General features: G+C 35.4%; 1 protein-coding gene across 11 annotated transcripts in view; it reads left to right on the top strand.

Moving 5' to 3' along the window:
- LOC125650705 (ubiquitin carboxyl-terminal hydrolase 34-like) overlaps positions 1-13680 on the top strand; it is a 67588-nt gene that overhangs the window by 10197 nt on the left and 43711 nt on the right. For 8 of the 11 annotated variants that reach the window (XM_056166660.1, XM_056166659.1, XM_056166656.1 and 5 more), the window contains 17 exons: positions 189-281; positions 670-795; positions 1166-1301; positions 2350-2423; positions 4365-4537; positions 6818-7460; positions 7791-7927; positions 8268-8491; positions 8756-8877; positions 9341-9468; positions 10449-10538; positions 10883-10975; positions 11115-11197; positions 11432-11586; positions 12013-12129; positions 12602-12787; positions 13207-13410. In XM_056166660.1, coding sequence (XP_056022635.1) covers positions 189-281; positions 670-795; positions 1166-1301; positions 2350-2423; positions 4365-4537; positions 6818-7460; positions 7791-7927; positions 8268-8491; positions 8756-8877; positions 9341-9468; positions 10449-10538; positions 10883-10975; positions 11115-11197; positions 11432-11586; positions 12013-12129; positions 12602-12787; positions 13207-13410 — 2784 coding nt within the window. Of the gene's footprint in view, positions 1-188; positions 282-669; positions 796-1165; positions 1302-2349; positions 2424-2620; positions 2663-4364; positions 4538-6817; positions 7461-7790; positions 7928-8267; positions 8492-8755; positions 8878-9340; positions 9469-10448; positions 10539-10882; positions 10976-11114; positions 11198-11431; positions 11587-12012; positions 12130-12601; positions 12788-13206; positions 13411-13680 lie in introns of those variants that run through there. The other 3 variants (XM_056166661.1, XM_056166658.1, XM_056166667.1) reach the window with 2 other exon arrangements.

Raw genomic sequence — 13680 nt, 5'->3', positions numbered from 1 at the left:
TCATCAAAGAGTTATTGATTGTTGTTTTATTGAAAGTAATATTGATAATTATTTCATGAAAGAAAACATGTATGTTTATGCAAAACTGACAAACAAGAATTGTTCAAGATCCTGTGAAATATGCAATTTGATTCTGCCACTTGCCTGCCTTTATGAAATATTGACTGTTTTTAAAATCATGTCAACAGATAATAAAACAAAGCCAGTTGATATTAAACCTGCTAGCTGTGGAAGGAAAGATAACAAATGATCATATTGACTGTATATGGGCCTCAAGTCAGGTAAGTTCGTACAGGTGTTTACATATTCATACATTTATACATCTCTTTATTTATAGTGCAGGACCCAGTTGTACAGTATGAAATGTAACGTTGTTAAAGTAACCCCCAGTTCTTATTTTTGCTACATATAAATCTTTCAAAGATTAAGGTACATGTATATCATTGATAGAAATATTCCTGATCAAGGAAATGCTCTGTACTTTTGAATGTATTTTTCATGTAGTGTTGTTTTGTTTTCTAAAAGGGTTTGTTAGATAAACTGCCTCTTGATTTTGTAACAAAATAAAGATATTCCTGCTGTTATTCACGCAAGAAATCGGCTGTCAGATCAAACTTTATGATGGTTATAGCACAAGATGTTATTATGAATGGCCTTGTTGTGTTGTAGTTAAAGCACTGCAGTAAACAAGTGTATGATATCCTGATTCCACTGATAAAGAACCTGGAACTCCACCCGGTGCAGCACCTCTTAAATCTGGTATCTGCCCTAGAACCGACGGCTCACAATGAATCGGTCAGTGTTTGCTTAGTCTGATATTTGTTGGTGTTGTGAGCAGTGTGAAGCATTATGTAGGATTGCAGATCTTCGTATTTGAAATAAAAGTATACGGTGATAACTAGTTATTGCACATAGTCTGAGCATATGGACAGACTGGTAGAGCCATTGATAAGTGCGATAATTATCTGGTGAAATATTTCTTTTGTGCTAACTTTTTAATATTTCTCTTACTTGTTTAAATACATGTACATATACAGAGTGCTTTGTCATATTTACACTCGTGTACCTCTATATGTATATACAAAATATTTTTTAACTTGTTTAAATCAGGATTGTGTTAAACAGATGCTTGTAAGAAAACGGGGTATTACCTGATGTCTTGTAGACGCTGTACCTGGCCTCGGCCCTGGTGAAGTGTGTGTGGAACACATGTGCAATCAGCCAGTCGTCAGGTCACCATCACGGCCCCCTCCCAGCCACACTGGCCTCGCTACAACATGAGGAGGATGAACTTCATCACGGTAAGGACAAACACCAGCCACCTTTATACAGCGAGTATTTCTGTTTTTAATTACGCAAACATAGCATCAATTCAAATGTCTTAGATCCTGAAGGTTGAAATAAAATTGAGCAAAGTTGAGTTTTCCTGCTTGAAGTTGATCATTACATATACTATTAGTGTATGTATCTGGTGAGGAGAATATTGAACATACATTTGTAAATCTACATGTATCTTATACCTGTTTTATAAAAAAAATACTTATTAAATTGAATATCATTATTCCAAGAAAATAATAATGCAAAATGAAGCTGTTGAGTATTTGGAATCTTCTGATGTTTCAATTCTTCTAGTTTTTCATCATCACTCTCATCCTAAAAAAGTAAAAAAAAAAAAAAAAAAAAAAAAAAAAAAAAAAAAAAAATCGGGTTGTCAACTAATAATCTTACATTCTAAACGTCTGATGCGGCTGCTTGTGGTTTTTTACTTTAGGGTAAACTGCTTAAGCCATTTTCTATTTTTGTGTTCACTTACAGAATCAATTCTGAATTATCTGAGCCGGACATGAACTCGCAATTTGCAATGCTTTCCTTTCTGCACCAGATGCAAAATAGGAGACCATCATTGTATTCAAGCCAGGGGCAGGTCTTCTGCCAAACATACTGATCATTTTCTTTGTCGCTTTGTTTCCTCATACTTCTGAGTGCCAACTTTCTCTTTCTCTGTAAGAACTGGTTGTTTCACCGATTTCCTACCAGGATTCGCACTCTAATAGCGGAATCATAATCTCCGCCGGAAATATGTACTGACCCACTGGGCATGCTCGTTAATAATTTTTGTTAGCCCCATCCCGATTTTACTAGCCACAGTCATCGGGCTACCGTTTAATTTCGAAGACTGCATGTTTACGCAATAGTGAATATTCAGTATTACTGCTATAGAGAAAGAAATCAAACATTCAAAAGAATTCTAGTGAAAATTGAATATTTTAAAGTTGATCTGTAATTTTGATCTGGCTAGAAGAAATCATATATACATATAAATAATGACGGTCATTATTCATCTATCAGCAGGCAAGGTGGGAAAACATGAGCTGAGCAGCAGTGACAGCATTCAGGTGTCTGATGACGAGGGACATTTACAGGTAGATAATCTTTGTGTTGTGTGTGTGTGATGATGAGGGACATTTACAGGTAGATAATCTCTGTGTTGTGTGTCTGATGATGAGGGACATTTACAGGTAGATAATCTTTGTGTTGTGTGTGTGTGATGATGAGGGACATTTACAGGTACATAATCTTTGTGTTATGTGTCTGATGATGAGGGACATTTACAGGTAGATAATCTTTGTGTTTTATGTGTGATGACGAGGGACATTTACAGGTAGATAATTTTTGTGTTGTGTGTCTGATGACAGGGGACATTAACAGGTAGATAATCTTTGTGTTGTGTGTGTGATGATCAGGGACATTTACAGGTAGATAATCTTTGTGTTGTGTGTGTGTGTTTTAACCAGTAAGGGCTGTTCCAGAAATGATCAAATGGGGGGGTCGGGCGGCAAATGATATTTTTTTGTGTGGGTGGTCGTATTTTTTCATATTTTAATTGGTCCGTGGTGGGATTGTTAATAAAATATTTATTATGGGTAGTGGGTAGTTTCTATTGTTTTATTTTGTGCCACGTGGGTGTTGAGTTTTCAGAATATTTTTATTGTCGCTCTTGTCGTGTTGGTTACAAAACGTCGGAGGAAAATTGAAAACGTGCTTTCGAAATGCTGCTTTCGAAATCGAAAGTAACAGAACTATTCGAGTTGTCGCTCTTTGCAGCGCATAACTTTCCATTACGGCACTCTTCAAATTAGAGGCGCGTTTAATAGGGTCCCTTTGGACGTGATGGCGGCGAACTCTGTTCATCGATTTTGGGAATATTTTGAAACCAATAGGTATTCCGTTTTCTAATAAAAATAGGCAAACCTTAGTTGATTTATACGAGGGTACCGATGCGTTATATTTATCAGTCGGTGTGATGGTGATATAGAGGCCTCCTCCGGGCGCGGGCTCCATTAGAAGACGAACGATTCGTGGAAAAACATATCCATACCCATTTCATGATAATAGCATCGTTTGGACTCCCAATCTTTCCAACATTCCCGCCATAGATGCCTTTGATTGTTGATGTGACATCGTTTCTTCAGAACTACTGTGATACAATGTCGCACAGGCATTACCGCGTCATTGACTAGAATGTTTGTCCCGAAAACCTCGCGAGATTTGTACCGTTTTCATTTTTAAAAATATTTTTGTGGTGGGTCTGGTTAGTTTTTTTTTTTTATTAGATGGGTCATTGTAAAATGAGTTTATCAATTTGATGGGTCATGGGGTAATTTTTATTTTTTTTTATGGGTGCTTGGTATATACAAAAGGTGCCTCCCGACCCCCCCATGTATTTATTTCTGGAATAGCCCTAAGGTTAAAACACTTAAAAAACTCTGTATGTTTATCTGTTAGTTAGTCTGTCCTCCTTAATATATTTTGTAAATACTTTTTCAATACATGTATATTGTATATTTGTACATATTTTGACCTTATTCTTACTCAAATGTATGTTTACTAAATGCACCTCATGTACCATGTATAATGTGGTTTGAGTGAATAAAATGAACTTGAACTTGAACTTGTGATGATCAGGGACATCTACAGGTAGATAATCTTTGTGTTGTGTGTCTGATGACAGGGGACATTTACAGGTAGATAATCTTTGTGTTATGTGTGTGATGACCAGGACATCTACAGGTAGATAATCTTTGTGTTGTGTGTCTGATGACAGGGGACATTTACAGGTAGATAATCTTTGTGTTATGTGTGTGATGACCAGGACATCTACAGGTAGATAATCTTTGTGTTGTGTGTCTGATGACAGGGGACATTTACAGGTAGATAATCTTTGTGTTATGTGTGTTATGTGTGTGATGACCAGGACATCTACAGGTAGATACATACATGTAACTACATGTATGTTTGTCATGTGTGTAAGGTTTTATGTTTTGTAATAGACATCTTGGTGTGAATTTGATATATATTTTCAGCTAGTAGATGTGCAAGTCCGATCCCCCAAGAAAGTCCAAAAACTGATCATAAGACACGGAAGAATTCACAAACATCACCATGGTCACTGTTGTCATGGCGACCATGAAGATGACTCGGATGAGGAATGTCATGTTCACAGTGATGGGAGCGAGGCAGATTCTGACTGTGAAAGGTAACATTTGTGGAGTACTGTACACTAACTTGGATATGCATTTGAGGATTTTATATACATGCGAGATTTATGAGCAACTTGGAGTAGTGGATATTTATTGTTGTGGACTCAATTGTTCATTTTTTGCACTCAATGTCTGTAGCAACAAAGTAGTACAAGTGCAGACATAGACATGTATTACAAAAGCTGTTCATTTGGACGGTAAATATATTACTCGGTTTGAAATAAAACTGTTAAAGATTAATAGAATCCTTCATTAGTATGAGTGTGGGATAGAGAAATTCCACCGAGGGGACAAGATTCGCAGTCTAGGACGAGGCTTTGCAGAGGTGGAATTTCTCTATCTCACACGAGTATATTATGAAGGATTATTTTTCTCACATTTTACTTACAGTTTATTGCATAAATTGAGGAGCTTTGAGAAAATTCTAAATGATCAAAATACTCATTTGAACTTCAATGCAAAAACTAATTAGATAGGCAGAAAGAGCATACCTGAAAACGGTTTACCCTGTAACGGTAAGCTAAAAAAACCAAGGTTGTCCACCAGAAAGCTATACTACATTAAAATTTAAAGAAAACGATGCAAAATATTTTACTTTACCGTGTAATGTAAATTTTCACCGTGTAACGTAAATCATAGAAAATGTATGACGTCACAATCAAATGACGTCGCAGCAGTGCAAGACAGAAAAATCTCACATGGGTAAAGTCGATCTCGCACTGGTAATAATGTGAGAAAATGGATGCGCTATATAGGTTATACTAGTATTATTACGGACAGATTTTTATTGATATCCAGTAATCTTGCATTCGAAACAAATATAACTTTCACTTTTCATGACATTTTAAAGGTCACATGACATAAAAACAAACCTTTTTCAAATCGTTTTTTGATATTACTTGTTAATACAAGCTTTAAGCGTGTGTTAACAAAGTTGTATAGATAAAAACCCTCCTCCTCTCATCTGTTTCACAGCTATTGCTGATCAAGTGAGCTGATAAGAGTGTAGATTAATGTTGAAGTTGTTTTAATCTCATTTTAAAATTAATCTCATTATAAAATTAAATCCACCACAAATGTACATGTATTGCTTACATTCAGTGAAAATGATGACTTTGGTAGAAATAACAATTTTTATGAGAAATTCTTTTGCATTGTTGTTTTGGTTTTATTGAAATAATCAAATGTGAAAGAATTCAATGATTAGAACGGAGAATGCCGTGTAAAACAGAATACACTGCATACTGCATAGGAAATTTAATCATTTGACTTTGTCGATTTTTATTCGATAATGGAATAAGACTGTCTTGGCTTGCTTTACACTCTAACATGTAAATATTATGTAGAAATAAAATCCCCTTTACATCAATTTTTATTATTGATGTACATGTATGAATATTAAAGAGGATACTTATTCACAAAAGTAGTTATTTGTGGAAGGTAGTGCATTTGTTTTGTTTTATAAACCATGCATGCCTTAGACCTCAACCCTGCTGCGTGGTGTAATATAATTTTACTGTAAAATTTACATTACAAGTAAAATAGCCTCATTTATGTAATGGACAATGTTTGCTAAACACTACTGTCACTCCCCTACCATTGCTCTTCTCAGATGTATAGCAGCTGATCTCATTCATTGTCGGCAATACTTGGGAGAGTGGCTTCAACCAGCTCTGTAAATCCAGCTGTGTACATCCAGCTGTGTGCTCTTATCTGATGCCTGTCTTTCAAATTTCCAGTGACTTAGTGTTCAACATTTGTAGAGATGTCATGTTACATGTTCTTTAAGAACGGCCAGTTTCTTGATGGGTTGGTAGTGATTCTAAGAAATTTACATTTATACATGTAAAAGGAATAATGCTTAAGAACTACTCACGGGGGCATTGCATTGTATACATAATTCTGGAGAAAATTTAAGATTTTATAAAACACACATACATGTAGGTAGTATATGAAGTAGGACAACTTGATCATGGAAATAATCATTGCAGACTAATTGTCCATTGGCCATTCCCGAATTAAAAATGAAATGTATAATAGTTGGTTTCGTTAAAAAGAATTTTTTTTTAATTGGCACATTCGTTGGAGAGACTTGCGTAATGGTAACGAAAGACTGAAGGGTATGGATACTGATTATTGCTAATGGTGTGTAGATTTCATGGATGATAATGAATGTCTACTGTAAATATGTTTTACATGTACTTGCACATTATTTATATACTCTGTGCAAGTGCTAACATCTTTTACAAAATGTAAGCAATGTTTTGCTATTTCAGACATGTTCCTCATCCTAGAAGGGTCCCACATGTGGGTCACGACACAGATGGCAGTGAAAGTGAGGTTGATGAGGAATCCAGTGAGGAAGAAGAGTTAGAGGAAGGTGAAATATTACAAAACGGGCTCAATCAGCAGAGGATGATGGGGGTCCAGAGGCAGGGAAGGTTCGTGAAAGGTCGGCCTCGCTTTCATCCCCAGGGGACCCAGGCCTCCTCAGAGGAAGAGGAGGAGGAAGATGACTCAGAGTTCATAGACTCGGAAGAGGAGGAGCACCTGAAGGAAGCTAGGATTGTTCAAATGAAACACATGCAACAACAGCAATCACAAGAGAGTGAGGAGAGCTCGGAGTTTGAGGATGCTTTGCATGATGGGAAAATGAGTCATCAGATGGCCCAGAAGATCTTACAGAAGCACCATTTACAGGAACATCGCCGGCAGATACAGCTGCAACACAGCCGGCAGAGGCGGAGGAGAATGGCTGGGGATCTGAAAGACAGCCCAGTGAAAAAAGATAGGAAGGACGTTGGAGGGAAGGAAATAGGACAGGGGGATACAGAGGAGGATCCGAAATCCACAGGAGTGGGGGGATCAGCTGAGAAAGGCTCAGAGGAATCAGCAGCAGGGGATTCGGGTACAAAACAGGTCAGTGCTATGTGTATGAAAGAAAATGTCACCTGAAAAATCATGGTCAGTGTCTTGCAAACTTTCCTGGCATATTTTTTGTGAAGACTGTACTTTTAGACCATTTCATAAAATTTGTAACTTCCGTACCTGCAAATTTGTTGGTTTTGTCATGAACCAGTAGAAACATACTCTATATGTGATTCAGTTTTCATTTTTTAAAAAAACATCAAAAATAAATTTCTCTATATTTTACTATTTGATAGCAAAATTCTGTGGTTAAAGTTTTAAAATATTGTATTACCAACTGAACTGGAGTAAGATGTTATCAAGAAAATTAATTGTTTTCAGAAAATTGAAGAGACCGAGTCTGATTCGCTCACTAATGCACTTGAACGTGGACACAGCAAGGAACAAGAAACCGAGATATTCGACTGCACTCAGATACTACAGTCAGCTCAAAGGAAAAAGAAGCCGATGGGAGAGGGGTAAGATACATGTGTAGTAAAATCCATTTCTCTGAAGGGATGGGGTACAAAATTTGTGGTCTTTAAAAGAAAAAGAAAAAATCATGTTTGAGGGGTCATGATTTCATGATAGGAGTGTTAGTTTTTCTTCACTGTTTATGTATCTGTGTTTGTGGAAGATTTGAATGGATTTTTATGTCAATCTCATGAATCAAATAAAAATGGACCCTGACTGAATTCTAGTAATTTTACTTTAATTTAAATCACCCTAGAACTTTTCATTTTGTCTCCGTTGATGCTATTCCTTTAAGTTTTTTAGGGATATAAAGTAGTTTTCATTTTAATTTTCCTCGTTTTGCAGGGAAGAGGTTGATGACATCATGTCTCCTGATGATGGTGAGGGGAGTTGTCATAGCTCTCGAATGAGCACAAAGTCCGAAAAGAACATGGCAGACTTTGAAGGGGAGGATTTTATAAGTGATGAAGAGTTGGCTCGAATTAATGGCCCATATAATCAACACCAAATGCAACAGCACCTGTCCAATTTGGCTTCCATGTATCAAACTCACCTTCCTCACGGCAAAGGTCAGAGATTATAGCAGTACTTGAATGGGAGGGAGCTTGGTCATTACTGCGTGTAAACAATATCTAACCTATAAACATAATTAATGAATACATGCTTTTGTAGAAAAAATATCAAACACGCTCTTGTATTAGTAAGCCAAAATTGTTTTCTATTATTGCAAAAATTTGGATTGTAAGTGAATATACTCTAGATAAAGATTACAAGTTTAATTTTCTTTTAAGCAAAATTAGTAAAACATTCAAATTAATTTATGTTTGTTTCAGTTCTGCACCACCGCCCTTCAGCCAAAGAAACCAGCCTGACATCCTGTTCTGAATTTTCCATTGATAATGTGTGTCAGAAAGGCAGCACTCTTTTATGGGATCTGGTCCAGGAGGACACCTGCGTAAGACTAACTTGCACAGATTATTGTTCAGTGTTTCATTAGTAGTTGAAGAAATTAATATTTTGTGGCAGTGTGTCGTTATTCATTGAAAGTCTAAGTAATTTATTACCTTATCATATAATCCAGGTCATATCTACATGTACATGTATCTCATAATAAGTGTCAGTTATAACAACTTATTCCAAGTTCACAGGTGGGTCACAAATTCAATGGAATTTCTAATATTTTCTAATTTTAGGTCAAAAATTGACAAATTTGATTTATACATGGAAATTGCTTCAGAAAACATGAACACACACTTGCGTCAGAAAATATAAACACACTCTTGCTTACCTCGGAAACTTTCATTTGATACACCTTTATCAGCTGCAACTTTGGGGTCAAATGGTACATCAGCTAATGTGTGTTCAGTGTTTTTCAATAATAAACTTTGCCTAGAGTTGGTATTTGTTTCTTTGAACAGAACTTGCTCCCAGATGGATTGGCTAATGAGGCAGAAAAGGCTCTGTGTACTTTGGTGTGTTATTCCACAGATCGCAGAATTCGAATGAAATTCATTGAAGCATGTATAGAAAATTTAGCACATAACAGGTAACGTATTTAGTTTTGGAGAATTGTCGTAATGTTAAATGTGCACACAAGTGCGGTATCGATAGTTGTACAGTAAATGAAATCCAAAATAAATATTGAGAAGGTATTGATAGTTATACAGTAAATGAAATCCAAAATAATTATTGAGAAGGTATCGATAGTTATACAGTAAATGAAATCCAAAATAATTATTGAGAAGGTATCGATAGTTATACAGTAAATGAAATCCAAAACAAATATTGAGAAGGTATCGATAGTTATACAGTAAATGAAATCCAAGGTAAATATTGAGAAGGTATCGATAGTTATACAGTAAATGAAATCCAAAATAATTATTGAGAAGGTATCGATAGTTATACAGTAAATGAAATCCAAAACAAATATTGAGAAGGTATCGATAGTTATACAGTAAATGAAATCCAAAATAAATATTGAGAAGGTATCGATAGTTATACAGTAAATGAAATCCAAAATAAATATTATTGAGAAGGTATCGATAGTTATACAGTAAATGAAATCCAAAATAAATATTATTGAGAAGGTATCGATAGTTATACAGTAAATGAAATCCAAAATAAATATTATTGAGAAGGTATCGATAGTTATACAGTAAATGAAATTCAAAATAATTATTGAAAAGGTATTGATAATTATACAGTAAATGAAATCCAAAATAATTATTGAGAAGGTATCGATAGTTATACAGTAAATAAAATCCAAAATAAATATTGAGAAGGTATTGATAGTTATACAGTAAATGAAATCCAAAATAAATATTGAGAAGGTATCGATAATTATCCAGTAAATGAAATCCAAAATAAATATTGAATAGTAAGTCCTCAATTTTTTTCTTTCTTGGGGAAATAAAGATATTTTATGATACGATATAGTGGACAATGTAGGAATGATCTTGTTGTCAATTTCATGTGCAGAAAAAAAAATCTGTAGGTGTTGCACTGTCTTTATATTTGGTTTTTCAGGTCAGTTGTTGTTTCTCTGCGACTCTTACCAAAAGTGTTCAGCTCTTTCCAGCAATTCAGAGGCGGGTTGGATACACATCACGTCACTCTGTGAGTATCTGATGTTTGATATTTCAGAAAACCATATATCATTATGTATATTTAGCACAAAAAACCATATATCATTACATATATTTAGCACAAAAAACCATATATCATTACGTATATTTAGCACAAAAAACCATATATCATTATGTATATTTAGCACAAAAAACCAACAAAGTCTCGTGATAAAATTTCAAGATTAAGTAGATTATAAAATGATTAATATACGTATGTTTTGTGCCCACAATGGGTAATTTGAAATTTTCTTGTAATTGTACATGTATTTCTTTGCAGTGCATGAATGCGGTGAGATTTTAAGTGAATCATGAAGTTTTGTTTTATTTATACAGGTGGGCAGAAAAAGAATTGAACATGATGTCACATTTCTTCATAAATCTAGTCCACTACACAGAAAAGGTCCAAGCTGGAGAGAGAAATCCCATGTTTGTACCTTCATAACGAGATTTTTCACTACTCTGCCTTTCTTGAAAAAATATTGGAAAAATCTTTTTAGTATTGTTTTGATGACTATGTTGACTGTCTGTTTTTCTGTGCTATCACTAAATCCATTTTCCTTGTTAGGTACAGCCACAAAGAGGAAATTCAAGTGAGGCTGCTGTTTTTGACCTGTGTGTTTTCCTCCATAGTGTCTCCTGATGGCTTCCGTACGTACACTATACATATCCTGCATAGATTTAATGTAGTGTTGATTCTAATAATAGAGTAATTGTAGCCATCTGTGACCTGTATACTGCATACTAACCTTCAACTCAGTACAACTCCAATTCCATAATCAGGCCTGTATACATGTGTTATGTCCTGAATGCTCATGATCAATGTCCATGGTGTAGTAAATCTCATAGAAGCCATTTATATCAAACTTGACTATCTTTCTGTAGGTTTGAATTTGGAACAAGTGGACACACTATGGCGATGTGTTGCCTTGGATGAGGAATGCTCTGACGACTGCCTAAACTGGTTCCTTAATCAGGCTAAGAGCAAAGATCATCATGCTCTCTGTCTGGAAACTTTCAAACATATATTCTTAGGAAAGGTACAGACATTTAATGTTTCATTATGAATGACTGCTTTTAGAACTGCATGTATCGGTCAACATTTTGTTTTATTGATTTCACACTCAAGATTCACCTGCAGATTTATCAAGCTTGGATCTTAATTTTCTAACTGATGCACCTGACTGATCAAGAAATATCCCCAACAAATATTCATAAATACTTTCATGCATGTATTTGAGTGGATGACATTCATGTACATGTAAATATTCAATAATGTAAAATTGTATGGGGGAAAAATCATGCCAAACGATAGTCCCGAACAAATGGTATTGAATAGTTTTTCTTGGTGGTTTAAGTGTTTGTGACCACACATACATGTACAAGCACTAGAGTATGCTATGTTTTTATGAAATCTTAAAGTATTTTCCATGAAGTGCTAATCAATAATCAATATTGATTTGTAGATGCCCCAGTTAAAGGCGGAATCAATGAGTATGGTGGGTCTTAATTTGTTCCAACAACTGTCTCATCTCACTCGCATGGCCAACTCCTCCTTCGATGAGCAGCTCTCTGAGGATCAGGTATGGGATAAATGATGGAGGTTACATGTACCTTTATATTCACATAAGAGCGAGAGGCTTGATGATGAGGTTGCAGAGTAACTGCACATGTGTATACCTTAAAAATCAATATATGCTTTAGTTCTGTTTGATTATTGTTAAAAGATAGTCCGTGTACTTTTGAGTTTTTAATCCAAAGCAGTCATTGCAGCCATGTCCACAGTATAAAATAGATTTGTATGCAGTTTTGATTTCATTTAAGTTTAATTTTCATTGTGGACTGAAACTAAAACTGCAGTGATTTTTTTTTTTTTTTTTTTATATTGAATGGACTTGAAAACCATGAATTTCAAACTAATTGAAATGGAGAAGATTGATCTAAACGGAGAAAATTGTTAAAATAATGTTGAATGAATTTTAAGATGAGAACTGTATTATAATACTCGTTTAGTTTATAGAATTTTAGAAATGATACATTTTGTACATGTTGAAGGTGTGTGGTATGGACCAACTTTGGAGTATTGCTCTGAGGGCTGATAACACTGATGTCAGTATAACAGCCATACAGAACCTCAACAATTATTACATCAACTACGGTAATGGACACCTGGAGAAGGAAGCAGAATTTATACAGCACTGCATGGACAATCTCACTAATGCGCTTAAGGACGTAGAATCGGTGAGTACTTCTCTGGTTGCTGTTGAAACAGTGACACTTTGTCTATCACTCTAAAACTTTGAATCTGTCAGGGATAGAGTTGTCATTTTCAATGTGTATGTTTATTGTATGAAGGTATTTTAATATATACATTGATTACTGACACCCTAACAGGTGACAGATGTGTTCCATAGTGTGTGTGTGTTATTTACAATGTATATTTCTGTGCAAACAAATGCAGATGAAATATTTTCAATAACACTCTCTTGTTATGGAAACATAATGCATAAATTTACAACAGGATGCAAGTTATTGCAAAAGAACCTGATTCACTATAGAGTTCTGCACTGTAATTGTTCTGTGGTCTCCTCCTATAGTACAAAATGTATGTGTTAGACGTGTAGTGTACACACATATCATTCCATCCACCTCCATTTTAGAATCCAGAGACACATTTACTTGTAATCCAGAGAGGTCTGGTTCTCCTTAAAAACCACTTGGAGGCCTTCCGCAAGCGGTACGCATACCACCTGAGGAACTGGCAGATTGAGGGGAAGGGGATCCGCAGTCACCAGAGGAATGTGCAGGACAAGCAGTGCAGCCCTCTACGCCTGGTGTTGCAGCCAGCGGGCATGGCCGACAAGGTGTGTGTATAAACAAGATACAGGAAGTAAGGGGATGTCAAGAGGTAGACAAGTGTCCTATGTAGGGTCATGGATGTTATAGACCAGACATTGTTTATGATAACATGTGTAGAAAGAAAAGTATTTTGTTTGTTCAATGAAAAGACAAGATATGAATGACATTTACAAGAACATGAAATGCTGGGAGGGTAAATAGAATGCTAGAATTGTTTTTTTATGATAGAGGTACAGTATGTTAATTTCTCGCAATAAACCTTTCATTATTCTGAT

Source organism: Ostrea edulis, chromosome 5 (genome assembly GCF_947568905.1).
Source record: "Ostrea edulis chromosome 5, xbOstEdul1.1, whole genome shotgun sequence".
Lineage (NCBI taxonomy): Eukaryota > Metazoa > Mollusca > Bivalvia > Ostreida > Ostreidae > Ostrea > Ostrea edulis.
The sequence above is the reverse complement of the archived record's forward strand: the minus strand, read 5'-3'. Positions and strand labels throughout refer to the sequence as shown.